This window comes from Pristis pectinata, chromosome 27 (genome assembly GCF_009764475.1).
Source record: "Pristis pectinata isolate sPriPec2 chromosome 27, sPriPec2.1.pri, whole genome shotgun sequence".
Lineage (NCBI taxonomy): Eukaryota > Metazoa > Chordata > Chondrichthyes > Rhinopristiformes > Pristidae > Pristis > Pristis pectinata.
The window spans coordinates 13714240-13740041 of record NC_067431.1 but is presented as its reverse complement, the minus strand read 5'-3'; the positions used below and the strand labels follow the sequence as shown (position 1 = coordinate 13740041).

The 25802-nt window shown below is 40.0% G+C and overlaps 2 protein-coding genes and 1 long non-coding RNA gene across 3 annotated transcripts in view; all 3 read right to left on the bottom strand.

Annotated features, from left to right (window-relative positions):
* LOC127583578 (platelet endothelial aggregation receptor 1-like) overlaps positions 1-11006 on the bottom strand; it is a 35123-nt gene extending 24117 nt beyond the window's left edge. Inside the window, exons 1-7 of the mRNA XM_052039700.1 lie at positions 10985-11006; positions 10747-10882; positions 9346-9479; positions 6441-6650; positions 2953-3150; positions 1908-2009; positions 235-390 (exon numbers count right to left, since the gene is read on the bottom strand). Coding sequence (XP_051895660.1) covers positions 235-390; positions 1908-2009; positions 2953-3150; positions 6441-6650; positions 9346-9479; positions 10747-10882; positions 10985-11006 — 958 coding nt within the window. The remainder of the gene's footprint in view (positions 1-234; positions 391-1907; positions 2010-2952; positions 3151-6440; positions 6651-9345; positions 9480-10746; positions 10883-10984) is intronic.
* LOC127583577 (neurogenic locus notch homolog protein 4-like) lies at positions 11003-17599 on the bottom strand. Its single transcript, XM_052039699.1, has 8 exons — positions 17356-17599; positions 16044-16222; positions 14517-14619; positions 13666-13828; positions 12755-12858; positions 11833-12012; positions 11503-11610; positions 11003-11046 (listed from the first exon to the last, which is right to left on the bottom strand). Exons 1-8 carry the CDS (start codon positions 17597-17599, stop codon positions 11003-11005), a joined length of 1125 nt encoding a protein of 374 aa, XP_051895659.1.
* A 4966-nt stretch (positions 17600-22565) lies between these two features.
* Positions 22566-24649, bottom strand: LOC127583677 (uncharacterized). The gene is made up of 3 exons (XR_007958287.1): positions 24564-24649; positions 23353-23529; positions 22566-22695 (listed from the first exon to the last, which is right to left on the bottom strand). It is a non-coding gene; the product is annotated as an uncharacterized LOC127583677 (long non-coding RNA).
* Between the last annotated feature and the right edge of the window lie 1153 nt (positions 24650-25802).

The following is a 25802-nucleotide window of genomic DNA, read 5'->3' as shown; positions in this document are numbered from 1 at the left end:
CCTGAAACTCTCAGTACAAACTGGACAAGTGTAAAGTTGATCCACTAACTTATGTTGCAGAAAAGGTTCTCAAGAAAGGAAACTTATCAAAAGGTAAACTAAATGGCATATTAGCACTCAATGTTGTGCATTCCTTGATGGAAAATGCACATTTACTGCTTAATGTGGATCAGACCTGCATTGAAATGGCCTCAACTTAGTTTTAGCTCTGAGCAGATAATAGAAAAATCAAACCTGTTGGTTCAGCAAGCTCATATTGATCACAGTAGTATCCTGCTGTACAAATTAGTGGGAGAGATGACCCTTCTGGGCAGAACGACCCTGAAGAACAACGATTTCCTGGGGAAACATTTCCTGAGTTGGCACATTTAGAACTGTTTGAGAATTCGTCTGTAAAGAGATACTATTTCAGAACAAAATGTGGATTACAACTTCTGAGAAATGTTTGAGATTCTTCTCAATGAAAAATACCACCGACTATTTCTTTTAGTATATTTGTCCTGGAATGTAGTTGTATTGGCAAACTCATATTTGTTTCCATTCCTTGCTGCTCTGAGAAAGTCACAGCTCAATTTTTTCCTTAAACTGCTGACAACCTTGTGTCATGGTTCCAGCTCCCTGTTGGGAAGTTCTGTTTATTCATCTAGTGATGAAGGAGTACCCATTATGGACTTAAGTCTGATGGTATGTGATTTGGAGATGATGGTTTTCCCATTGGGTGTCAGCTGAGGCTCAGTGACAGAAAATCACAGGTTCAAATCCCAGTTCAAAAACTTAACCATAATACAGCTTGGTAATGTAGTGCTCCACTGAAGGGAGTGCTATCTGTCAAATGAACTACAGTGTCCTCTTCTTTTTAGGAGGATATAAGGATGAACAATTGCATTAAAGCAGAGCAGAGAAGCTCTCCCAATACACTGACCAATACTGATTATCTAGTTACACCTGAAGCAGATGATCTGAGCATTTTACTTCAGATCATTGCTCTGCATAAATTTGCTGCCCTGTTTCCCCATATTAAAGCAGCAATTACATTTCAAAATTTACTTCATTAGCGATATACTTTCTTGGGATATTCCAAGATTACAAAAAGCTCTTTATAAAATGCAAATTTACTCGTTTTTGGTAGAAGGACCATGGGAATTCCACTCAGACAAAGTGAAGTATATAAATGCTGTATCTTCTAGGCAGTAGACTTTGCAACCTAGTGTTTGAGTTACTGAACGTTGAATCTAATGACGGGGAGCACAAGTTCAGCAAAGTGTTTTGTCATGGATGGCAGCAAACTTGTGTGCTGTCGCAGCTGCATCTATCCAGGCAAAAGGAACTTACTCCATCTTACTAGTGAATCGAGCCTTGTAGATAACGTAGTGCTTTGGTGGAACAGATGGTTAACTATATGCTGCAGAAAACCCGGAATCTGTTCATATTTCAATGTAACATGGCTATATTCTGGTTAATGGTGACTCTCAGCAAGATACCTCAGTGGGGGGAGGGGCAGGGGTGTAATTTGAAGATATTCATCCTATAAAACAAGTATGGGAAATGAATAAAATTCTCGTCTCAAGGGGACATTAATTATAAGATGCAAATACAATCTGTCATTTAGCAGCTTGATTCCACATTAATGGAAGGTACATGGAGCTGAACACTGTAGAAAGGTTAGTAAAGAGCATGAACAGAACTATTCAAGTTTGCAGATGATACCACCACAGTCAGAACTTGGACAATCAATCATTTGATATGTGCCTTTTCCACTATTTATAGAAAGTTAACAACTTGCAGACCTGCAAATCTGGTCCTTTCAATCTAAACATAAGACGATATTCCATGATCAGACAAATATTTTAAAATCAACAAGCGACAGAATGGTGCACAGTTTACACAGGATCTTTGCAGCAACATACCTGAACACAGGGGCTTGCTCGTGGATGAACCTCCAGTACAAAACCAGCCTTTTGAGCAGTTCCCACTGGGCTTACTCAAACCACTTCCTTCACAAAACTGACCTATAAAAATTAGTACATTGAGAAAAATATAGCTCAAATTGTACATTAGCAACATTCTTTTTTGACCAGAAAACTCTTCACTGAGGAACTATTCCTCGTGCCTCAGCAGAGTAATCCCGCGGAGACAGCACAAATATGATGTTAGGGATTAACAGGATACAATGTAAATGGTGACATTCTTGCTTAGCATTATTTCAATGGCCAAGTGAGTTAACAGGATAAGACTATGATGCTGATTCAGTTCTGCAGACAGTCCACCTTTCTGCTGACAGCCAGGTTCTCCACGTAGCAACTGCTTCCCGACCACGTGTGTGGAAAGAACTCTGGGCACAAACCTGAAGCAGCTTTTACATCTGGGCTATGCCGGGCAAACAATCCTGTCCTGCTTTGTGGTGTGTTCAATGTGGTAGTCTTTGATTCTGCAACCCAGTGTACAGACAGTCTTACAGTATGCACCACACAGAACTGAATTCACCTTGGTCACATACAGCATATTTTATAGAGGAATGCTCCACAAATATAGGAAATTTACAGTGGAATTAATAACACCACAATGCCTAAAGCATATGACTTTTTATTTAAAGCTACTATTTTCCCCCCCATACAGGTGTGCCCTACATAGAATGCAAGACAAGTGGAATAATGAAAGTGGTCCTTCAGGCATCATGATAATATTAATTGCACTGCAAAACATTTCTACCCAATACTACAAGTAAAAAACTTTCATGATAAATTAACAGGGAATGATGATGAGTCTGCATAGTGGTAAAAACAGAATGACTTTTGCTGTACAGCATTCCAACGTAATATACAATGGTCTCCATATTTGAGAATGACCACAACTGACAAGCTAACTATATCTGGTTAGTTTTACTTATTGAGGGTATGGGGAAGTCATCTGAAAAAATGTCACAGTGAGTATTTTAGAACAGTGTTTGTTTACCTGGAGGGCAAGGCAAGCATCCAGCTGAGCTTTTTTGACCAGGCAAACTACTATACGTCCCAGGGGAACATGGATATTCCTTTGCGAAGCTGGTGTGTTCTGGACAGTAGTGCCCTGATGGGCACTGTAGTGGGAAGGGATTGGAAAGACCACCCAGACAGAAGTGTCCAGCTAAGCATATCTGGCAGATACTCTGACCTGAAATTTTTCAGAGATTTGTACAGTCAGACAGAAGAATACAGAAGAGGAATCAAACATGTTCATTCATTACAGATTGTTACTTTTTCAAGGAACATAGAACAGTACAGCACAGGAACAGGCCCACCATCCCACTAAGTGGTGCCAAACTAATTAAGTTAATGGCACTTAATTAAACTAGTCCCTTCTGCCTGCACATGGTCTATATCCCTCCATTCTATGCATATTCATGTGTCTGTCTAAGAGCCTCTTAAACACCTCTATCATATCTGCCTCCACCACCACCCCTGGCAGCACATTCCAGGCACCCATCACTCTCTGTGTAAACTTTCCCCGCACATCTCCTCTGAATTTTCCCCCTTTCACCTTAATTGCATGCCCTCTGGTATTAGACATTTTGACCTTGGGAAACAGATACTGGCTGTATCTATGCCTCTCATAATTTTATTAACTTCTATCAGGTCTCCTCTTAGCCTTTGCAGCTCCAGAGAAAACAACCCTAGTCTGTACCACCTCTCCTTATTGCACAAGCCCTCCAATCCAGGCAGCATTCCTGTAAATCTCTTCTGCACCCTCTCCAAAGCCTCCACATCCTTCCCACAATGGGGCAACCAAAATTTAATGCAATACTTCAGATGCGGCCTAACCAGAGTTTTATAAAGCTGCAACATAACCTTGACTCTTGAACTTAATGCCTTGACTAATAAAGGCAAGCATGCTATACACCTTTTCCACCCTATCAATTTATGTGGCCACTTTCAGGGAGCTATGGACTTGGACTCCAAATCCCTCTGTACATCAACGCTGTTAAGGGTCCTGCCATTAAATGTGTACTTTCTCTTTACATTTGATCTCCCAAAGTGCAACACCACGCACTTGCCCGGATTAAACTCCATCTGTCATTTCTCCACTCATATCTGCAATTGATCTATATCCCTCTGTATCCTTTGGTAATCTTCTACACAATCCATAATGGCACCAAGCTTTGTGTCATCTGCAAACTTATATATCACAAATGGCAGAGGTCTCAGTATGGATTCCTGCAGAACACCACAAGTCATGGACCTCCAGCCAGAATAGGAACCATTGACCACTACCCTCCGGAGCAACACACAAAGTGCTGGAGGAACTCAGTGGGTCAGGCAGCACCTGTGGAAGGAAAGGGACAGTTGATGTATTGGGTTGAGAATCTTCATCAGGCTGCTGTCCATTTTCCTCCATAGATGCTGCCTGACCGGTTGAGTTCCTCCAATGCTTTGTGTTGCTCCAGATTTCCAGCATCTGCAGTCTCTTGTGTGACCACTACCATCTGTCTTCTATGGGCAAGCCAATTCTGAATCCAAACAGCCAAGTCACCGTGGATCCCATGCATTTTAATCTTCTGGATGAGCCTACCACAAGGAGCCTTGTCGAATGGCTTACTGAAATCCACGTAGGAAACATCCACGGCTGTACTTTCATTGATCACTTTTGTCACCTCCACGAAATGCTCAATCAAGTTGGTAAGACACGACCTGCCCTGCACAAAGGCATGCTAACTCTCCCAAACTGATAAAACTTTTGCCTTTTCCTGCTCTGCATTTCAGTGTGGAAGTTAAAGTTAGAGTCATACAGCATGGAAACAGGCCCTGGGGCCCACCAAGTCCACACTGGACAATAATTTACAGTAATCCTGTTCTTTCTCCCCATATTCTCTCAACTCCCACCAGATTCCACTGTTCTAAATTGGGGCAATTTGCAGTGGTTAATTATCCGATCAATCCACAAGACCTTGGGATGTGGGAGGAAATTATGGGAAACCCATGTGATTACAGGGAGAACATGTAAACACCACACAGACAGCACCAGAGGTCAGGATTGAACGTCATCATTGGAGCTATGAGGCAACAAGTTCTATTGTGTTACCCAGATTCCTTAGACCATATGAGGTTTTTGTCCAGAATGCTGGTTTTAGGTTAACCTAAAGAACTTTATTTCCTTTACTGATATTCAGTTCCATTGCATTCGACACAAGCAGAAATTAGGGTGGTGTATTACAGATGGGTGATCCACTGATGCTAAAAATTCTGCCCAGCAATTCAATGCAGAAAATCCTATTATTTTACTAAAATTGCTACTTGATTTCCACATTAAACATCCATTTCAACTACCTTGCATTTCACAATGTTTCAAAATAGAAGCACTTTGCTTTATTTTCCAGATAGTTTATTTGCCAATTAAGTGATAATTCCAAAGACCGACAGGGTCAGGTCTCTGAGACAACCACATCAACCTTCAGAACATTTTTAATCTGGGAAACAGGAAATTGCAGTTGCTTGCCATCCACAGAAAGAAAACTCATCAAACCCAATATAAGTATAAACCCCTGTATCACAATCCCTTTAAGTAAATATTACAAGAGGCAAGTCTAACTTAATGAACTTGATTTTCAATTTCCATTTGCTGTACTGTTCTATGTCCATTGAATCATGCTTCTTAAACACTTCCCAATGCAATAATTTGGTTTTGATGGCAACATTATCAACAAAGTACTCCACACAGTAATTCAAATACAGTCTTTTCACTGACACTTGACATAGACCAATTTTGATCCTTTATCAAATATAGTCAGATTGTATGGCACTTAAAAATGAATACTAAGGCTTAATATTGCCTATTTTGGGAGTGAATATCCAGCTGGTCTACTTATTTTACATGGAATGTTAAAACATAGATTCCTCCAAGGCATAACAGAAAGGGGGCAGCACTGTGGCACAGCAGGTAGTGCTATTCTCTTACAGCTCCAGACACTTGAGTTTGATCCTGACCCCCCAGTGCTGTCTGTTCCCCCCGTGACGGCATGGGTTTGCCCTGGGTGTTGTTTCCCTGCCATATCCCAAAGATATGTTGGTTATTAGATTAAATTACTCTTAGGGTGGGTGGCTGTTTGGAGAATCAGGGAGGTGTCAGTGAACATGGGGCCGAGAATATGTTACAGGGAAATAAGTGAGAGAATGGAACTGGTGGAATTGTCCTGAGACCTGGCACAGACTCAATGGTCCAAATCTCCTCCCTCTATGTTGTAACAAAATAGGAGATACAAGAAAAGAGGACAATGATTGAAAAGCATTTAAAACAAATTAATAAATTAAAAGTATCTAAATTCAAATTATTTTAGCTATTCATTATGTATAAGCAAGCATAGTATTCAAGTAACATGATATTATGATGTGATTTACATAGTCAAGTTTCAGCGTGAACGTAAATGAAAATAGACTGCCACTTTCACATCTGTCCAGGAGGGTGTGTACCTGTTTCAGAGTTGTAGGTTCCAGGTGAGCACGGTATAGGTAGCGTAGAGTTGCTGGGACAGTAGGCACCTGCACTACATTCACCACCATTCCCTGTATGCTTGAAATATATGGAAGGGCGTGGAGAATTGACTCCAGATTCACAATAAAATCCAGGATCGCAGGGGCCTTCAACTTGTGTTAGGCCTGGGCTACTGCAGTAGAATCCACCTAAGGATGATAGATTGAGAATTGTTTTCTGAGATTTTCTAACATGCTACATTAGAAATGGCACAAAATAATTCTTACTTTAGAATATTTTCTTTCCCTGGGACTTTAGGCATTTGTACACGTCACAATTACAGTACAGAAGGTCGTCAACTATTTTGTTTGAGCCTGTTACTGGCCAGACTGAGAACAAGGACTCGCTGTATGTGAATTAGAGGAGAAACTCTGTTTTCTTTTAACTCTTACTCGCAATCTGGTCGTGACTGGCAAGTTAAGTATTTTCCGCACAACCTAAATAGCTCTTTAACCAAGCTACTTGCTGGGCCATCTTAAAGGCGAGTTGAGAGTCAATGACTCGTGTGGGTCTGGAGTCACATCTAGGTTAAACCAAGTAAAGATAGCAGACTTCCTTCTTTAAAAGATATCAGTGAACTTATTGAGCTTACATGACAATCCAGTTGATACTGGCTTTTTATTTCAGTTAACTAAATGAATGTGGAATAAGTTCTCTGACAGTTGTGGTCGTTTCTGATTTCAAACCTCCAGATCACTGGTTCAGATTTCTGGATTGCTACTCTGGAAATATAAACACTGAACTATGGTGCCCTGCTATGGTACTCTGAGGAAACTAACTCATTCCACTTTCAGGATGCAGAATATCATTTCCTACATGGTGCTTACCCAAGGCTAAAAGGATTTATAGTCTTCATTCGGATGTGTGGAGCAATTTTTGCAGGATCACATTGAACTTATATTTTATGCTGCATTCTGCACATGCTTAAAGATTATTTGGTGGGATTTGGGGAATAGGGCTAGTTCCCACCCAGTGTACATGTCGGGTGTTCACCAGATCAGTAGAACCCAGTTGGTTGTCGTGTCTGTGATTTTAACTCCACTGAGGTCAAGAAATGATAAATACTTCAGCTTAAGTATTGCTGAAGTGGATTCATTTATCTACAAGGCATTCTTTCTGATGTATTTTAGAGTTTCAGTCACTGAAAACTCTTTACAATCCGAACTCATTTCTGCATGGTTTTCTAATGCAGAGAAAGCAGAATTGTACAAAGAGACACCCAAATGTTCTACAGGTATCATATTTTAAACAAATAATATTGAAGACCTAAGTGCCTATCACATAGTTTTGATTTAACAAAGAATTACCATAACTTAACAGTGTTAGTGGATAGATACAGGATTATGCTTTAATGGATACAAGTCTTTAAATTGTGCCACACCACATTGTTAGCGAGAGGCACTGGAGGTTTACAAATGTTTTGTGTGCAACCCCGTTATGACGATGTGCTATTGTCACAAAAGTCAGGTTGTTGAGCACCATCATGGATCCAGCAGAGAAATGTAGGCAGGTGACAGATTGCAGGACATAGTTCAGAAGAATGGAAAGGTTGATATTGTGATGGCTGAATTAGACCAACATTTTGAGAGGGGGATTCGTGAGCACCATTGGGCATCAGGAAACTGGAATGAAATTGAGTGGGGTTGGAGCAGCAGGAGGAGTTTGGAGAGGTGTCTAGATGGGGGTGGGATTTGGGGTACAAGTCAGTCTGGGGTCTGGTGTTGGATGTTTGAAAGACATTTGCAGCAAAGTAATTAGGGATGTTGGGTTGGGTGCAGAGAACTAATTAAAAACATTGGAGAACCTAACTGTAATAAAATCAAAACAGAAAATGCTGGAAACCCTCCTCAGGGCAGGCATCATCTGTGGAAAGACGAAGAGAGTTAATTTTCAGGTCCAAGATCTATTGTCAGCCAAAGGGTCCCATACCTGAAAGGGTAACTCTGTTTCACTTTCCACAGATGCCTGCTGACCTGCTGAGTGTTTCCACTAGTTTCAGTTTTTATTTCAGATTTCCAGCATCTGCAGTTTTTTGCTTTTTAAATAGAAAATATGTGTTGGGCTCAACAACAGACCAGGTAGTTCTGGTCTCCTCCAAATGCTACAGAAGCAGCTTCACAAGTCTGGTGAAGGCTTGCTTCAGTATGAACTTCAGGGTCAGATTCAGCCCTTCAGGTTCCTGCTGCAGGCTTTTGCCCAAAATGTCGACAATTCCTTTTCTCCCACAGATGCTGCTTGACCCGCTGAATTCTTCCGGCAGATTTTTGCTCCATATTCCAGCATCTGTAGTCTCTTGTGTCTCCATTGAAAACTCCATACTGTTTATGGGACAGATATGCCAATGATTTTTGTAAAAGTGGCATCAAAACAGGAGTTGCATGCATTTTACTCTTTACAAGAATGCTGGGTGACATTTGTGATTATTTTCCCCCAACTTCAGAAATGGTCTAATTGATCTGCAGCCAAAGATACCTCTGGTAGCATATAAAAGGTGAATCAGCATTAGACATCCTTTCAAAGTTGGTGGTAACATAAGTCCTCACTCTATCACCTTTAAGAGTTTAAAGTCATGTGGTGAGCCTGCTTTTGTGTTTCTGAAGGCTTCTATTTCATGGAACCAAGCAGAGACCATGCTAGCTGAGAGAGAGCAGCAGGATTGAGATTGGTGACTTCCATGCATGAACATTTTATGTGGTCCCAGAACAAATTTAGCAACCCAAACAATTCATAAATAAGTGGCGCAATCATATTTTGTGAATATCTCAAAGGATCAATTACAAATGGGGAAGATATATTAAGAAAGCAGAAGCAAAATCTACACAATCAAGCACCACATTCTCTCACCAAGGCACGGAGTACAGTCAGATCTCTTCCCTAGTCCCCAGGATGCTCCAAATGTCCCAATAGGGCAGGGTTGGGGAGATATACCAGTACCCTTTGGACAGTACGAACCTTGGGGGCAAGGTTCAGCTTGCTCTCTGTAGAGAAGGAGATGAGTATGAGGATGATTGGAAATGCCTAATCAAAATCTTAAAGAAGTATTGGTGAAATTAGGTCTTCAGCAATAGCATGAAATGAAAGTTAGCTCATTTTATAATCTGCCCAAGAGAAAAATACACAGTTACCTGTTACATACTTTTGCTCATGACCAATTTCACCTCAACAAACTTAAGTCTTACCTGAGCAATAGAACTAAATTAGCCCACAGAAGTTAAAGCTTTAAAGTATCTAAAAGGCAAAATTAAGCCTTCAAATACTCTTGCAATTTTGTGAGAATGAGGTAGTGGGAGTTTTAAAGTTGGAAATGTGGTAAGTTAATGTGATACATGCAAGAGTAGAACTAATGCCTTACTAGGATTTGAAATTCTATGCAGCTTCACATGGAGGCCTTATTCTGAGATGCATTTACAGACATGAAAATCATTTCACAATATTAAATGCTTGTTAAGCAATTACAAAAATATTTGTGTATTATAATTTCATTTTGTGTTTGATGCTTCTTTCTTGAGATAACGACATACCATGTGTAAAGTTAAAAAATACATACATTTAAATTTTAGTTAAAACACCTTTTGAGATACTAAATTATATCAATCTGCTTTGTGCTGAATTCCTAATAAATGTGATGAAGCTTGTTCTGTTGTCTAATTGTTTACATAGAGTAATACAGCACAAGATCACAAGACAAGAGAGCAGAAGTAGGCCATTCGGCCCATTGAGTCTGCTCCAAGGAAAAGGGAAAAAAGAAAAAGAAATGAGAAATTGGGGGTGGGGGGGAGGGTGAAAAACAAAAGTACACTATTCTAACCCCAATTTCCGGCCTTATCCCCATTTAGCAAGCAAACCTTACTAAATAACCTCATGTACCCACCATAATTTCAGATTTTCACATTTACTAAATAGATCTTTTACTTTTTGAAGTCTTTATATTTTTATTTATGTTCTACTTTCCTCCCTTTATATAAGCTTTGATTACAGTATGTGGCACTCATGGATGGCAGTTGCATGCTCCTGACTTGACATCACTATCCAGACAAGATGAAGTACTGCCTGCACTCCCTTTACTTTATATAAATGAATCATAAGCAAGTGTGACATAATGATGTTGTCATACATCTGGTTGTTATATGTCTTCAATAAAGAGTTGTATGTTCTGAAGCTTCTGGTGTCTTGAGAAATTTTTTAAAACGAGTATGTATCAGCTCTACAAGAGTATCTCCCAGACTACCTTCCAGTGCATCTTACCCGTTTATGCACTGGTATCCTTCTGGGCAGGTGAAACATTCTTCTGCTCCTGTATGGTTCATGAATTTCCCATTTTCACATGGTGTGGGCACAGCAGAACCCAATGGACAATAATGGCCGACAGGACAAATGTCACCTGAATTCATAGAATATATTAAATATCTTCTGAATGATGCTCAAGAGAATATACAGCATTAAATACTGGCACTGCATAACTACCAGTACTATTTAATCATACTGTGCACTCTGTAGTCATTCATACTTGCATGTTACTCTGTTGAGGAAGTTCTTCTGGTGGCTCTGCTCAAGAGTGAGATTAGTGGTTAAGAAAGAAAGGACATCTCACTGCTCACAGAAAGTTCAGGCCCAAAGAAGTTAAAACCAAATGACATTATACGTTTAAATAGAGGGTCTTTCAAAGATTGTTTTGTAATATAATCTGAGTTTTCTTTGCAAGTTGTTGGTCGGCATATCTCACTGCCGACTCAGCATTTTCAAAAGCACTATCAATAGGATATGTAATTATCTTTAGCCATTCCATTGCAAATAAATACAATATAGATATACTAATGTTTTGACTTTTATTCTGGAGATAGAGTTAGAGCTGTAACTTTGTTCAAGAGTTAGATGTATATATTGGTAGACTTTTCAAAACATCTTAATGTTCAGTGAGAACTGCTCAAAAAAAAAATTATTTACTCTCAATGGCTACATGGCAGAGTCAAATGAAAAATAGTTCATAATTAAATATGGTACCTGTAATGCCATCCAGAGGTGTTGCAGTCTTTGCTCCCTTCTTACAATAAAATCCTGGGTCACAAAAATCTCCAGCACTGTCTTTGCCCAGTTCCATACAATAGAAACCTTTAGAAATGCAAAATCAGGCTCATATCATGACATTAAACTTAGGCACAGGTTCCACAATACCATTGCTCATTGTTTTTCCAGGCATTGTGGGACAGGGATCACTTCATTTACGTAAACATGTGTGATATATATATAAAAGTATAAATTTAAAAAAAGACCCAAGCTGGTAAATGCACTCAAATATCAATGGTAAAAAGATAGTTCCAATTACACACTAACCTGAAGGACACAGTGTGCAATCTTCCTCACTGGTGCCTCCTGTTGTTGATCGGAATGTTCCAGGTGGACATGGGATGGGGAGGGCTGCAGCCTTGGGACAGTAGTGACCCGAAGGACAAATGTCACCAAATGTGGCTGCAATGGGAGCTGGAGATTTGGATCCTTCAAGGCAGAAAAATCCTGAAGGAAATATCAGAAAATAGTGATTGGAAAGCGATACAAATAATGGAGTTATAGATAATAATCTCAGCATTCTGGTTTGCCATTGAACACTGACCCAGTTTAACTTCAAAACATGTAGTAGGGAGAGAAAGATTGAGACAACTTCCAGAGTCACTACATGTGGATCGAGTCCATGGACAGTTGGAACATGTGTCCTTCATCTTTGGTTAGGTTTACACTTGCCTTTACCCTTGAGAACCAGTTTTAAATCTGATTCAGCCCTTCACATATTTCCATTGCCTTTCACCAATTATAAAAATAAGCCACTTGACAGGCTAGAGGAATACAAGATTCTGAAATTTTTCCACAGTATTAAACAACTACTACTCCATCCCATTGTGTTATTCATGAGACATACTGTTAATCAAAATCTAATAGATAGACTAGGAAGAACTAAAGCTTGTAGTAGTTGTTGACAATTAGAAATGAAATCAAAACCAGCCATTGAGCATGGGATACCCTGATTCTGTGCCAACATAACTAGGCAGGGGAAGACAATAAATTAATGTTCTTGTTAATTGCCACTCATCACACCATGCAGTCCAATGATGTGGAGTTAAAGGTTACCGTATCAAGCGATTTTATGTATTTTCTAACTTATGGACAAAATCGACTTGTGGGAATCTGTAAAAATGGAACCCGTCCGTAACCCAGGGACAGCCTGTGTAAGAAATTAATAAGACTCGAGGTGACACATTACCTGCCCGACAAGGTCCTGACACAGCAGTAATTCCCATTTCATCACAGTACTGTCCAGGGGTACAAGCTTGACAGTGCGAGGCTTCAGTTAGTCCTAGTTTCTCACTGTAAAAGCCACAAGATCAAATGCTAGTAATTTCTAAGGTAGGGACATGTTTGGCACAGCTTTGTGGGCCAAAGGGCCTGAGTTGTGCTATAGGTTTTCTATGTTTCTATGCTACATACCAAGCAACAGACAGAAACGCCACAGAGTGTCAACTTTACTCTACATATTTTCAGATGATTTCATTAAAGAGGAATACGAAACCATGAGGCCAGTGTCAATGCATCCCTTCCCTAATGTTTTGGAATTGTAAGAATGATCAATCTTACAACTGCTCCTGGGCAGTTTGCAAAACTGATGTCCAAAACATTGAATAACAAATTAAAACTAAAATAATAACTAGAAGGAGATTAATATAAAGTGAAAAACCAACACACATTGGTTGAAATATTTCAAAATGAAAGACGTTGAGGCTTTGATCTATTTTACTCTTACAACAATATCTGAGCATACGTGATTCACCCCACCCTCAAACAAAACTTAAAGTTCAAAAATTGATATGCAGATAAAGATGCTTCCAACAGCTGCAAAAAAGTTACATCTCTGTAGGATAACATTTCAAAGTTAGAGCTAAAACCAACTGCCCATTAAAAAGGCATTAAAGGCTTCTGTCTGGCATCACTTATGCAAGAGCCTTCATTTGGAGATTCAGCCCTCAACATTAAGATCGAGATTGAAAACATGAGCAATACCATTGGACATTTTGATATTGAGTTGATAATTACCAAAACTTTGTCCACTTGCATACCTGGCACTGAAACATCACTAGTAATGATGTTTCAACAAGGATTCTGTCTTATCAAAAATACCTGAAGGTTCCCTTTGGACAAGGCTGCGCTGTGATACTACCATTTGGACAGAAGGATCCCGGTAAACACTGATGTCCTGTAATCCCATCAGTTGGGGTTGGTACAGTGGCGCTCAGGATACACAAGTACCCAGCACTGCATGGTCCTGTTGGCTTAGTATTCCCTGGAAAGATAAAATGACTTGACTAATACAGTTATATTTTGCAGACAAAAATCAAATAAACCTTTGTAGTATTGATATTGGTAAACAGTAAACCTGAAAATCAGCTTAAACTTAGAACTTAGTGCACAATTCCAAGTTAAAATCCAACCCCAAATTTCTCAGTGGAGTAGGATCAGAAGTAGAATTTGCCTGTCAGTTGTCATTTGTTTTTAAAGAGTATTTTTATTTCATTTGTTATATTAGAGACTTTAGGAATCACCAAGCTGAGGTGCAAGGAAAGTGTCTGGAGGAAACCTGAACCCTGACAGTACATTCCAGGATCACAATGCAAGCAGTCGATACTTTGTGTAACCCAGTTCCATTTCCGTAGGTACCTTCAGGGCAGAAGAACTGGCTTGTAGATACAGTATCTGGTGGACAATATGAGCCTAATGGGCAGATGATAGATTGCAGCACTCTGGGGGTGGGGGGGGGGGGGAGCGTGGGGGAGAAGAGGGAGGGGGGAAGGGGGGAGGGAGGGAGGGAGGGATGGAAGGAGGGAGGGGAAAAAAAGCAAGCATATAAATAAATGAAGAGAATGAAACTGTAATACATAAAATGGTATGTTTGAACCAGCCAGTTATAATTTTCTTCCTCAAAATTATTCTCTGCCATGTTCTCAATCAACATCAATTTGTTCCATTTTTACCTTGTGCTTGGCAGTAGAATCCTGCAGGACAAACCTCACACTCTTCTGTTGCCCACTTGGACTGGTAATGACCTGGCGAACAGCTGGTTTGATTGGCACTTCCCTGTGGAAATTGAGAGCAATATTACAACAGGATAATGTGCTGTGATATTTTTAACTTGTTCAGACAATGTCAGTCACTTTCATGACTATCTCTGTAAACTAATATCCAACACATAACCAATACTATTCTCCACTTTTTCTTTCTTTCTTATTTGAATTCCAATTATTCTTGACAAATTTTACTTTAAAACTCAAACCCTTCTGTACTGGAGAACAGATCCATTCAATAATACAAAAGTGAGATAATGTAGACATTGGAAATTGTTCCAGAATCAGTCAACTTCAATCAAAGGCTCTCAATACCATCCACTCTTACTCACAGTGTCAAAAATGATCAGAAACGTGTAAAGAATAACTTGCATGTCAAAGCCTCCTGTAGGAAAGCAGTTTAGTCAAATTTCAGTGAATCTACTCAAACAAAACACTCAGCTGGTGTCACATCTGTTTCTTTTAATTGGATTTGAGATTAAATTCAAAATTCCATAAAGTGGCAAACAATGGAATAATAAAGATCGTTCATTTTAACGCAGTGACCAACATATGGAACCAAAGCTGCACAGGGCTCTGTGCAGATTCCAGTGGTTTTTTTTCTGGCTAATCTTGACATCATGCTGGAATTAAAAAGCTGGTGTCAGTACTGAACTTCTTCCATGATCAACATCAAAGGCTGTTACTGAAAGCCCAGTGTTGAGCACTATAGTGATTGTACTGGAATTTGTTTCATCATTACACTGTAAAGCTGACAGCAGTTTCTAGCATCTGCTCATAGTTCAATGCCACCACCACTATCTATGGAGCCCCATTGTTCCACAGGGAACCCCATTAGAGGCTTTCAAGATGCACTTAACATGGAATAAAAAAAACTATGTTGGGTTTAAACCATAGAACCATACAGCACAACACAGGACCTTCGGCCCACCATGTCATGCCGACCTTTAAACCACGCCTAAGACTATCTAACCCCTTCCTCCCAAATATCCCCCTATTTTAAATTCCTCCATATGCTTATCTAACAATCTCTTGAACTTGACCAAGATATCTGCCTCCACCACTACCCCAGGCAGCACATTCCATGCACCAACCACTCTCTGGGTCAAAAACCTCCCTCTGATATCTTTTAAATTTGATTAATCTGATTAAATTTTTACTGACTAAAATTGTTGTACCAATGAACAAAAATGTTAAGTCTTATCAGGTGAAGCAGGTTTTAAATGGCACACTAAGCCATTATTGTAGGTAAACAACCTCTCTAGCCTGAAAAAGCTGATGGAGGCTGTAATTTATAGACCATTGAGAGAAATGTTGGGGAAAAGATCAGAATAATGAGTATAACATATCATTTAAACATCATAATGATCTTCCATCAAATTACTTGACACTTTCACCATGTTTAGTAAAGCAAAAAATAATATTCATTCTGCTGACCTCAGGGCAGAAGTGACCAGGGGTACACATGTACTCCAAAGGTCGTTGCACACTCTGTCCTCCAGGACAGTAATACCCCGCACTGCACAAGCCTGAAGGAGTTGACAAGCCATAACCCGAACAGTAATGACCAGATGGGCAAGGACTGCAATCAGTTAAAGCAGCTCCTCCTGAAACGGCTTTGTGTGAGGAAAATGACAAAGACAAAGAGTTAAAAACATCAAGATCAAAAACAGAATTTTACATTCAATAAATAAATACCTTATATCTTTAGATTAAAAGTGCGTAGGGTACATCAATTTTCCTTTATAGCTTTTGATCATACTTCTGTTACTTTTATTCTAGTAAATTGTCACATCAACGTTTCCTGATCAATGTCATTGATAACTATCATAATGAAATTTTAGGTTCATACCACTAGAAGATTTTCTACAGCGAGTTTGTGCACCTTTTATTTCAGCTCCATCTTGTACACAAGAAGACCTATCTGATAGAACTGATAATTTAACAATAACATTATTTGTGCTTTTGTGCAGCCTGAATTTGCTTGGCTGTAGAAAAGCTGAGCTAGATAACTCTTCTTGGGATCATTGCACTCCAGAAAATAAGGAATTATTAAAGAGGATAACTGGAAGATACCTGCTCAAGGACTTTTTTCTTTCTGTTTGTGCTAAATTGATGTCACCTGCCTGCCATCTGCTGGCAACAGGAGGAGAAGCACCCAGATTGGATATCAAAATTTTCAATGTGTTTGGAAGGAATTATTGATGTCTAGATTATTACATCAGAAGTGTCAACGTGAAATACTACAGAACAAAGCTGCAGTTAAATCTATTTGTTTTATGTGAGTATGATGCTCGATCTTCTGCAGGGCCAACAAAGAACTGGCTGGAGGACAAGGCTCTCTGAGAAAGGTTCAGTAGGTACATCCATTTATTTATCATACTGATATGAAAATACTAATGTAACTGTGGCCTAAAATATGTTATCAGGATAAAGGATATTTATTCAGCAGCAATTAAAACACTGGAATTTCCCAAAGGTCTTTTTGATCTCCAAAATGGGTTAGGAATTTTTATTTCCCTTTCTTTTATCTTACGATGGAAAGGATAGATGATGGATGTATTGGCAAAATGGAAGCAGGGGGAATCATAATGGATGCATGGGACTAGCTTGATGGGCCAAGGTGGTCATTTTGTATCCTCCTCTCATTGTATATTTGTGCCTTAATAAGAGAATAATTTAAAATGATAACACTTAGAACAAACACAATAAAACTGGAACTAGAAATCAATGTTACTAATGTTCTTACCCAACAGGGTTCCAGGAGGGCAGGGTTTAGAATAGCTTGTTCCTTCTGGGCAGTAATGTCCCACAGGACAGGGCTTGGAGTTGGGAACAGTTGCACTGCCATCACACAGAAACCCAGCTTTGCACGGCCCAGTTGGAGCTGATAGACCAGACTGCTCACAGTATAGTCCAAGGCCGCATGGAACTGGACGAGAAGAACCTTCAGGACAATAGAACCCTAGGGAAGAAATAACTTTGTCACCCATTTATCAATTATTAATTAAAATAGAAAGTTACAATGAGAAGACAAGGATATAGTGGGTTAATACACCAAGATGACTTACTGGGGACATGGAATGGGAAACTAGACCAGCTATGTAACCATAGATCCACAATGGCTCATTTCTCAGAGAACAAAATCATGGTGTCACCCCCACCACCACCACCCCAACCCCCTGGTTTGAACTCAAATATAGCTAATGTCAACCTTTACCATGGATGTACAATTCTTTTACATCTCCATCCCATACAGGGCCCTCCGCTTCTTGCTTGCATGCTTGCTTGCTTGCTCCATATGCATTTCAGTCCTGATGAAGGGTCTCAACCAGAAATGTCAACTGTTTATTTCCCTCCATAGATGCTGCCTGACCTGCTGAGTTCCTCCAGCACTTTGTGTGCGTCATTCACCTGGTTAAACCTGTTCTCACATTGAGCAGCTTCTCCTTCAAATCTACTCACTTTCTTCAGATGAACAGCATAGCTATGGGCACTCAATGGGGTCAAGCTATGTCTGTCTTTTAGTGGGATTTGTTTCAGTCATACCCAGACACACTCCCTCAGCTCCACTTCCAGTACATCAGTGACTGCATTGGTGCCACTTCCCGTACTCGTGCAGAACTCATCATTCATTACTTTTGAGGCTAACTTCCACCCTGCCCTCACCTTCACATGGTCTCTCTCTGACTCTTGCCTTCTTTGTCTAGATCTCTGTCTCCATCTAAGATAGTCTACTAACATCCATTGCAAATGCACTGGCACCCATAGCTATCTCGACTACTGTCTGTCCAACCCTACCTCCTGTAGGGTTCTATTCAATCCTCCATCTCCGTTGTATTTTCTCTGATGATGAGCCTCCAAAAAGTCTTACTTCTTCCTGAACTGTGCTTCCCCTCTACCATTGTTAACAAAGCCCTTGACAACATCTCATTCAGTTCTTGTACCTCTGCTCTTCTATTCTGGGACAGGAGGAGGATAGAGTTTCCCTGGTCCTTACTTTCCATCCCACCAACCTCCACATTCAATGGATGATTCTCTGCAATTTCTGCCACTCTTCAAAAGAGATCCCACTACCAGACACATCGTCCCTTCTCCTCCCCTTGCAGCATTTCACAAGGACAGTTCCCTATATGACTTCCTGGTCCACTCTTCCATTCCCACCAACCACCCCCCTTCTTACACTGCTTTCCCTTGTGTAGTATGAAAGGCCAGGGGTCAGATGACAGTGACAACACTACTGACCCCCATGGTCGGATGATAGCATTGCCTATCAGATCGGAAGCTATACCACTGTCAATCAGGGGTCTGGCTCCGCCCTGTTAGGTAAACACCTTTGTCTTGCTGGACCACTCGGATTGCTCTGTGCGAGCACCTTTGTTCCTGGGCACATCTACTATTGGCCTGTTTAAAACACCTTTGTCCTTGCTGGGCTACCCAGCCACCCAGCAGCATAAAAGTGCTGCATGTTTGGTTTTTCTTTCTCTTTCTGTGTCCAAGGATGTTGAGGTAAGCTGTGCACTAATTCAGGGCAGTTAGTTAAGGACTCCCGAGACCAAAGAGCCAATGTTTGTCCAGAATCAGGGTGTCCAAACATTGTATAGTTTATTCCTTGATCATCTGTACCCAGTTAGTGTGTGTGTGTGTGTGTGTGTGTGTGTGTGTGTGTGTGTGTGTGTGTGTGTGTGAGTGTGAGAGAGTGTGTGTGTGAGAGTGAGTGTGTGTGTGTGTGAGTGAGTGTGTGTGTACCTCACTGTCTGTAGCGATTTTCCTCCACATTCATGATCTCCTGTTTGAGAGTGTGCGAGTGTGCATCTGTTCCCATTCATTCTGTCCCCGCGTTTGTCTTTGTTAATAAACCATTTTTAAATTACAAAGACTGTGTCCAGACCTTTATCTTTAAGATACCAAAAGAACCTTTCTCACAACATTCACTCTTCCATTCCCACCAACCACCCCCCTTCTTACACTGCTTTCCCTTGCAACCACAGGTGATGCAACACTTGTCCTTTCACCTCTTCCCTTCCCACTATCCAGAGACACAACGAATCTTTCCAGGTGAAGCAGTGATTCACTTGCACTTATTCCAATTAAGTGCACTGCATTTGGTGTTCACAATGTGGTGTCCTCTACATTGGAGAAACCAAACGCAGGTTGGGTGATCACTTTACAGAGCACCTGTGTTCAGACACTGGTGACCCTGAGCTTGCCATTGCCTGCCACTTTAATTCTCCATCCCACTCCTACTCTGATCTATCGGTTTGTAGTCTCCTGCATTGTCACAATGAAGCCCAACGCAAGCTTGAGGAACAGCACTTTATCTTCTGCCTGGGCATGTTGCAGCCTTCTGGATTCGATATTGAATTCTACAACTCCAGGTACAGGTCCTCCCAGGTTACAAACATACGATTTATGGACATCCTGTACATATGAGTGAGTATTTGGGAGACCAGTGTGATGAATGGGGGTGGATTTGCCGACTACTGCGGGGCCGCAGGTATTTTCTGCCGGTGAGAATGGACATTTGCGTGCACCAATGAAACCCAAAATAGGCTCAAAGAACAGCAGCTTAGCTTCTGACTGGGTTTATAAAGCCATAAGGGCTCAACACTGAATTCAGAAACTATCAACTTGTAATGTTAACTCAGTGTTTCCTCTCTTTGATGTTACCTTTCCAGCATTCTTTTTTATTTCACATTTTACAACTGCGATATTTTTTTTACCACAGTTTCACAATTCTTTTTCCTGTCTCATCCCCTATTGTTAATTTCCTTCTCTTTATATCTCGTCCTGACAGATCAACTGCAATTAACAAGGATTTACCACCACCACTACATTTTATGCCATTCAGTCTCTCTTTGTCTCAACCATATCAGTCATTCTCCTTGTTATACTTCCCCTGTCCCTTTTCTGCAGGTTAAGTCATATTTGATTTCTAACATTTTTTTTATTCTGACAAAGGCCATTGATCCAACACGCAGACCATTTCTCTTTCCACAGATGCTGCCCAACCTGATGAGTATTTCCAGCATTTTTTTCTTTTTTATCTCATCCTTGCCTCATTTCTTGATTTTGTAACATGTACCCATTTTTCTTCAATGGCTGCAATGTTCCATGTGAAATAAGTTTCAGGAATGTGATTAAAAAATTCCTTTGTGGGGTCTGGGGTGCTCCACTAGGTCCACCAGCCAGGTAAGGAAACATGACAATACCTTCACCTAGATTACTCTAATCCCTACCCTGAGACTTCCATCCAGAACCCCAGAGCTCACAATTACCTAAAGGCTGGTGGGTGTTCAAGGGACACCAGGATTGCCAAATCAGCTGCATCCTATCTATCTCTCACTCACTGCAGACAAGAAGTCAGCTGAAGGCACAGCAATGATGGGTTTTCATCCAATGTAAAGGCCACAGTGGCTTTTCCACATAGGCCAGTTAAAAATGCTGACGTCTGACCTCCAACATGCATTTTGAAGCACTCTGTTGACTTTGGTTGGGTGGCTACACTGAAAAATCAGTAGCAATTGACAGCAGAACATGGTGTTAGCATTGGTGTGTTAGCTCGTGTGTTGGTTTTTAAAATGTTTATATTGTTTTAGTCTGGAGATATGATTACCATCCACTTCTGAACCTACTGAAAGTTCCTATAATATTCCAGCTACATAACTAACAGTGTTAGAAATTTTCCACAATAGTCAAATGTTCTGTAATAATTGACATGTATTAATGGATACCTGGAGGACAAACAATCTCTGTAGAATTTCCACATTGGTCAAGGCAGTTAGAATGTGACCCAAGATAATTGGTTGTGTTGGCTTGAATTTGAGGCTGGCTGTTGCATGCTGTACCTGGGCAATAAAACCCTGGGCGGCAGAGACCCGAAGGAGCACTAAGACCTTCTCTGTCACAGAAGTGACCGGCTAGACAAGACAAATTCATAAAATAAAATGTGGTTAAGGATGAAAACAAAACAGAATTCAAGCTGAATTTGACAGTTACAGTTTAAAATTTATTCAAGAGATATAATAACCAACATAACTATCACTGTTCAGTGCTGGGCCAAGGAGCTGAACATTGCAAATGGATCTTACAGTGCATCACTTTTTAACTGTTCATAACCAATATCATGAACTCATATATAAAGCAGCTTTATAAGGGATATTAGGTTTTAGCCACAGAATAATGCAAAACAACATAAAACATTGTACAAGAGCTTAGTTAGAATACTGTAACCAATTTTTGTCCTAAATGGAGTGTACTGCAACATGGCCCTGATGTGAAAACTATATCAGGGTTGCAAAGGTGACTTGTGACTAGAAGTTTCCAGGTGAATTTCACTAGTCGTGATTTGACCCTGAAATGGTAATAAATTTGATTCACTTTTGATTAAATTACCTTTTTTTTTAAGATTGCAGTGTACTGCAAAAATATAACACCACGTGACTAAAATTTGGTGTATATCAAATTTTTTCAGAACCTAATTCTCAACGTTATTTACAGTACCCAACCTAGAACCAGCTAACTGCCCTTGTGAGTGCAGAGTAATTCTTTGGTACATTGGTTGTTGCACTAACCTGGACAAGAAAGGCAGTCCAAGACACTATGAGCCATTGTTCTGTTGTTATAAGTTCCAAGTGGGCATGGATATTGGGTAGGGTGTGAGGTACCTCCAGGACAATAATAACCTAAATTCAACCAGCAAAGGGACAACTTTGTAATTTATGACACAATCAGTATCAATTATGAAGACTTCCTGTAAGCAACACTGTCACAGTGAACCGAAAGCAGCATCAGATTGGGGAATACATTTTCAGTAGCAATGCAAATTACTTTGGCAGATTTTCTATATGCAGATAAAAATGCACAGGTCAGTTATGACATGATAATTTTCACATTAAAAGGCCATTAAATATGAAATTACCTGGCCAGCAAGGTGTCAAGAGAAATGATGTGGAGGATTCCGCACAGTAATATCCAGGTTTACAAAGGTCACATTCTGACTGACAACTTCTGTCACTATAGCTCCCAGCAGGACACGTGGTTGGCTTTGAGCTCCCAGATGGGCAAAAAGTACCTTCCATACATGGCCCTAAAATGAAATGAATTGTATGCACATCTCTGTGATGACATTATACATTTATGGTAGCTTAACATATGCATCATAAATATGCAATGCTCATGGACCAAAATTAGAAGAGGCTAAGAGGATTTGACAGAGGTGGCGACAATTATTGAAGGGTTGAGAGAATGAATAGAGGACAATTCCTCCAGCTAGGTCATCCATTTCAACATACGAGCAGAAAACATGGAAGGAAATTAGCTTAAATGTCTCTGCAGCCAGTTGATAGAGTGTAGCTAACAGAGACACTTATATCCTTTAAAAGGAAAAAATGGCTAAATATTTGAAGCAGGGTAAGGTACAAGGCCATGGGAAAATCAAGAGGATTAGTTCTGGACTACTGCAAGAAATATAAAATTACCTCCTTGTGTTCTTAAAGTTTACAGCTCAATGGTCAGGGCAAGAAATTCTACATTTCATAGATTGTTAAATCTTAAATGAATAAAGTCGATCCTTTCTATTAGACAGATATCTTAGACAAATACAGAAACTGCAACTTATGTATTTTTCTTTTAATCTTTCTTACAAGATTGTCAGTTGGCCACTTTAGGTTCATTACAGACTTATATACTCAAACAATTGCCCTGAAGAAATGTGAATATTTCACTGTGCTGGCTGCAACCTCACCTCCTCTGCCTGTATTGTTGCCTTCTGGTGTAGGAGTATCCACTCCCATCTCACAGTAATATCCGGGTGCACACAGCCCAGTCACTTGATATGCTCCTGCTTCACTGCAGAAGAAACCAGCGTCACATGGAGTGCATTCAGACACTGTCTGCAGTCCCAGAGCTGAACTATATGTACCTATGAATGCAAAATACGTTATACTGAAAGCTGCTGAAGTTGACAACTGCTTGTCATGATGATGCCCGTACTCATTTAGATACATTGTCCAAAATGCCATTAACATGTGTTTGTTTTCATGTTTTGGTTCCAGTTTTAAGAGAAAGCCCAGCTTTGTGACTGGGATCAGTATTTTTAACTGCTTTGGTCGACACAGGCATTCAGTTTCTAAGTGCAACACCCATTAAGACTCAGCTTTTGCAATAATTAAGAACCTCCCAAAATGGAAAGATTGAATGCTTATTTTTTTCTCTATTAAACTACAACAGAGCTCACTTGAACACATTTTCTCCTGGAGTGTTTAGAAAATATCCACCTGCTTGTGCAGAAAATTAATTCTGAAGGGCATCTTAAACAGCTTTGAAGGGTGTCTGAAACAGTTATGCACTGTAATCGCGCACACACAATTATTCAGGATGGTGATAAAAAAATGGAAATTATAGGTGAACTTACAAAATCGTATCAACTATAAGCTGTAGAGACTTGAAAAGAGGCATAATATTCTAATTCTAATTGTTCAAAGTCAAGGTTTCCACAACTCCCATGGTTAGATACTGAAACTCCACTACGAAAATAGAGGAAATGATTTTTGGTTACGCTAATGTAATGCTTATGGGCAAACACACAAACATAATCACATGTATATGTATGGATGGAAGTCAGATTGTATTCCTTGCCACATCATGTTCCTCCTGATACTTTGTGGTCGGGACAGAGACACAAGAAGCTGCAGATGCTGGAATTTGGAGCAACAGACAAGAAGCTGCAGGAATTCAGCGGGTCAGGCAGCATCCGTGAAGGGAAATGGACAGTCGATATTTTGGGTCGAGACCCTTCATCTGGATTGAAAGACAGAGGGGAGGTAGCCAGTATAAAGAGGTGAGGGGAAGGGGTGGAGCAGGAGCTTAAGAGTTTTGTGGATATAGAGAACTTTTCTTCAGTAAAAATATAACAATTCTCACTCAACCACCAATCTGTACATTTGTTGCAGTTACCTTTTGGACATTTCTTCCAGTTGAGACTAGTTTGTGCTGGACAGTAATGCCCTTTAGGGCATTTCTCAATCCTATCACCATTGATACAGTAGTGTCCTGAAGGGCAGATGTCACAGGCATCAGCTTGTGTGTAGAGCATATATGTTCCTAGGGAAAACAATAGATAAAGAGCCTTTTTAATCTCTGCTTAATTCTTTTCAAAAATTAAATAAATAGGGTATTAAGTGTCAAAAAGTTGAGGTAGGTCATCTGCAACATTGTGAAGATAAAGTTCATGAGCATCATGAACCTCTTGATTTACCAAAATGTTTTATTAAACACATACTACAAACATTTTTTGCTTGCTCTAGAAACAGCCTAAACATGATGGATTTAAACCACAGACCAGTAAAATTGAATAAAGATCTGTCAATTCTAAGCAATAATATTTTGTCACATAAATATCAGTCCTCACTGTAATTTCCTGGTCCTAGAAATGATGGGTCCTATTATCTATGGCACTGCTTAACTAGTGTTCACACAAGGTGGAGGATCAACAAAACTTGGTTCTCTGGCCTCATCGACTCAGTCAGTGCTTCATCAGCAGCAGCCTTCATTCAGGTCCCAAAGGACAGACAAGAGTGGATGGCAGTGAAAGGCAGGAGAAGGGAGAGGTGATGGGGCGATAACTACGCCGAAACTGGGGTAGTATTCCTGCATAAAAGCAATTTTATAACAAATGAGATCTACTATTTTTAAAAGTTATCTAGAATTGGTATTTCCAGAATCTGAAGAATAGTGATTGGAGTAGATCTTGCTCATCATTATTTAAAGTTCTCAATAGTGTCTATCATTTGGCATTAAACCCTCAGTTAAATGTGCAGTTTTAGCTAGCTGCTCAGGATGCCTAAAAAAGGAATCTTGTCAGTTCATCTGTGGGACCAAATGTGAAAATTAGACACAAACTGCTCCACTGTTAAATAGGTATGTTTTGCATCTAGAAAAATCAAATGGCATCTTCTATCCATTGAGATTTGGAAGTTTTTTTGTTGAACAATTATCCAATTTTCTGTCTCAATAAAAATTAACATGGAATTATTAGTAGGCTTGACACAAATTCAAGGAATTAGAAAGTTAGGGTTCATACAGTTGACAGGAAGGGTTCTCAGCAGGTTTCGAGCTCCAATCCTAGAGGTTATAGGTTCGTGCAATATGTAACTAGACTTCCCAGTTCTTGCTTCCGTGATTTAAGAATGTGGC

Excerpts from the sequence above, each read along its gene's own strand:
- LOC127583577 (XM_052039699.1), bottom strand. The coding sequence starts at position 17,599 with ATGGGTGACAAAGTTATTTCTTCCCTAGGGTTCTATTGTCCTGAAGGT. Across the intron at positions 13,829-14,516 it reads ATTCTACTGCCAAGCACAAG|GGAATACTAAGCCAACAGGA; the intron begins GTAAAAATGGAA and ends TTATCTTTCCAG. Across the intron at positions 12,013-12,754 it reads GTCAGGACCTTGTCGGGCAG|GATTTTTCTGCCTTGAAGGA; the intron begins GTAATGTGTCAC and ends TATTTCCTTCAG.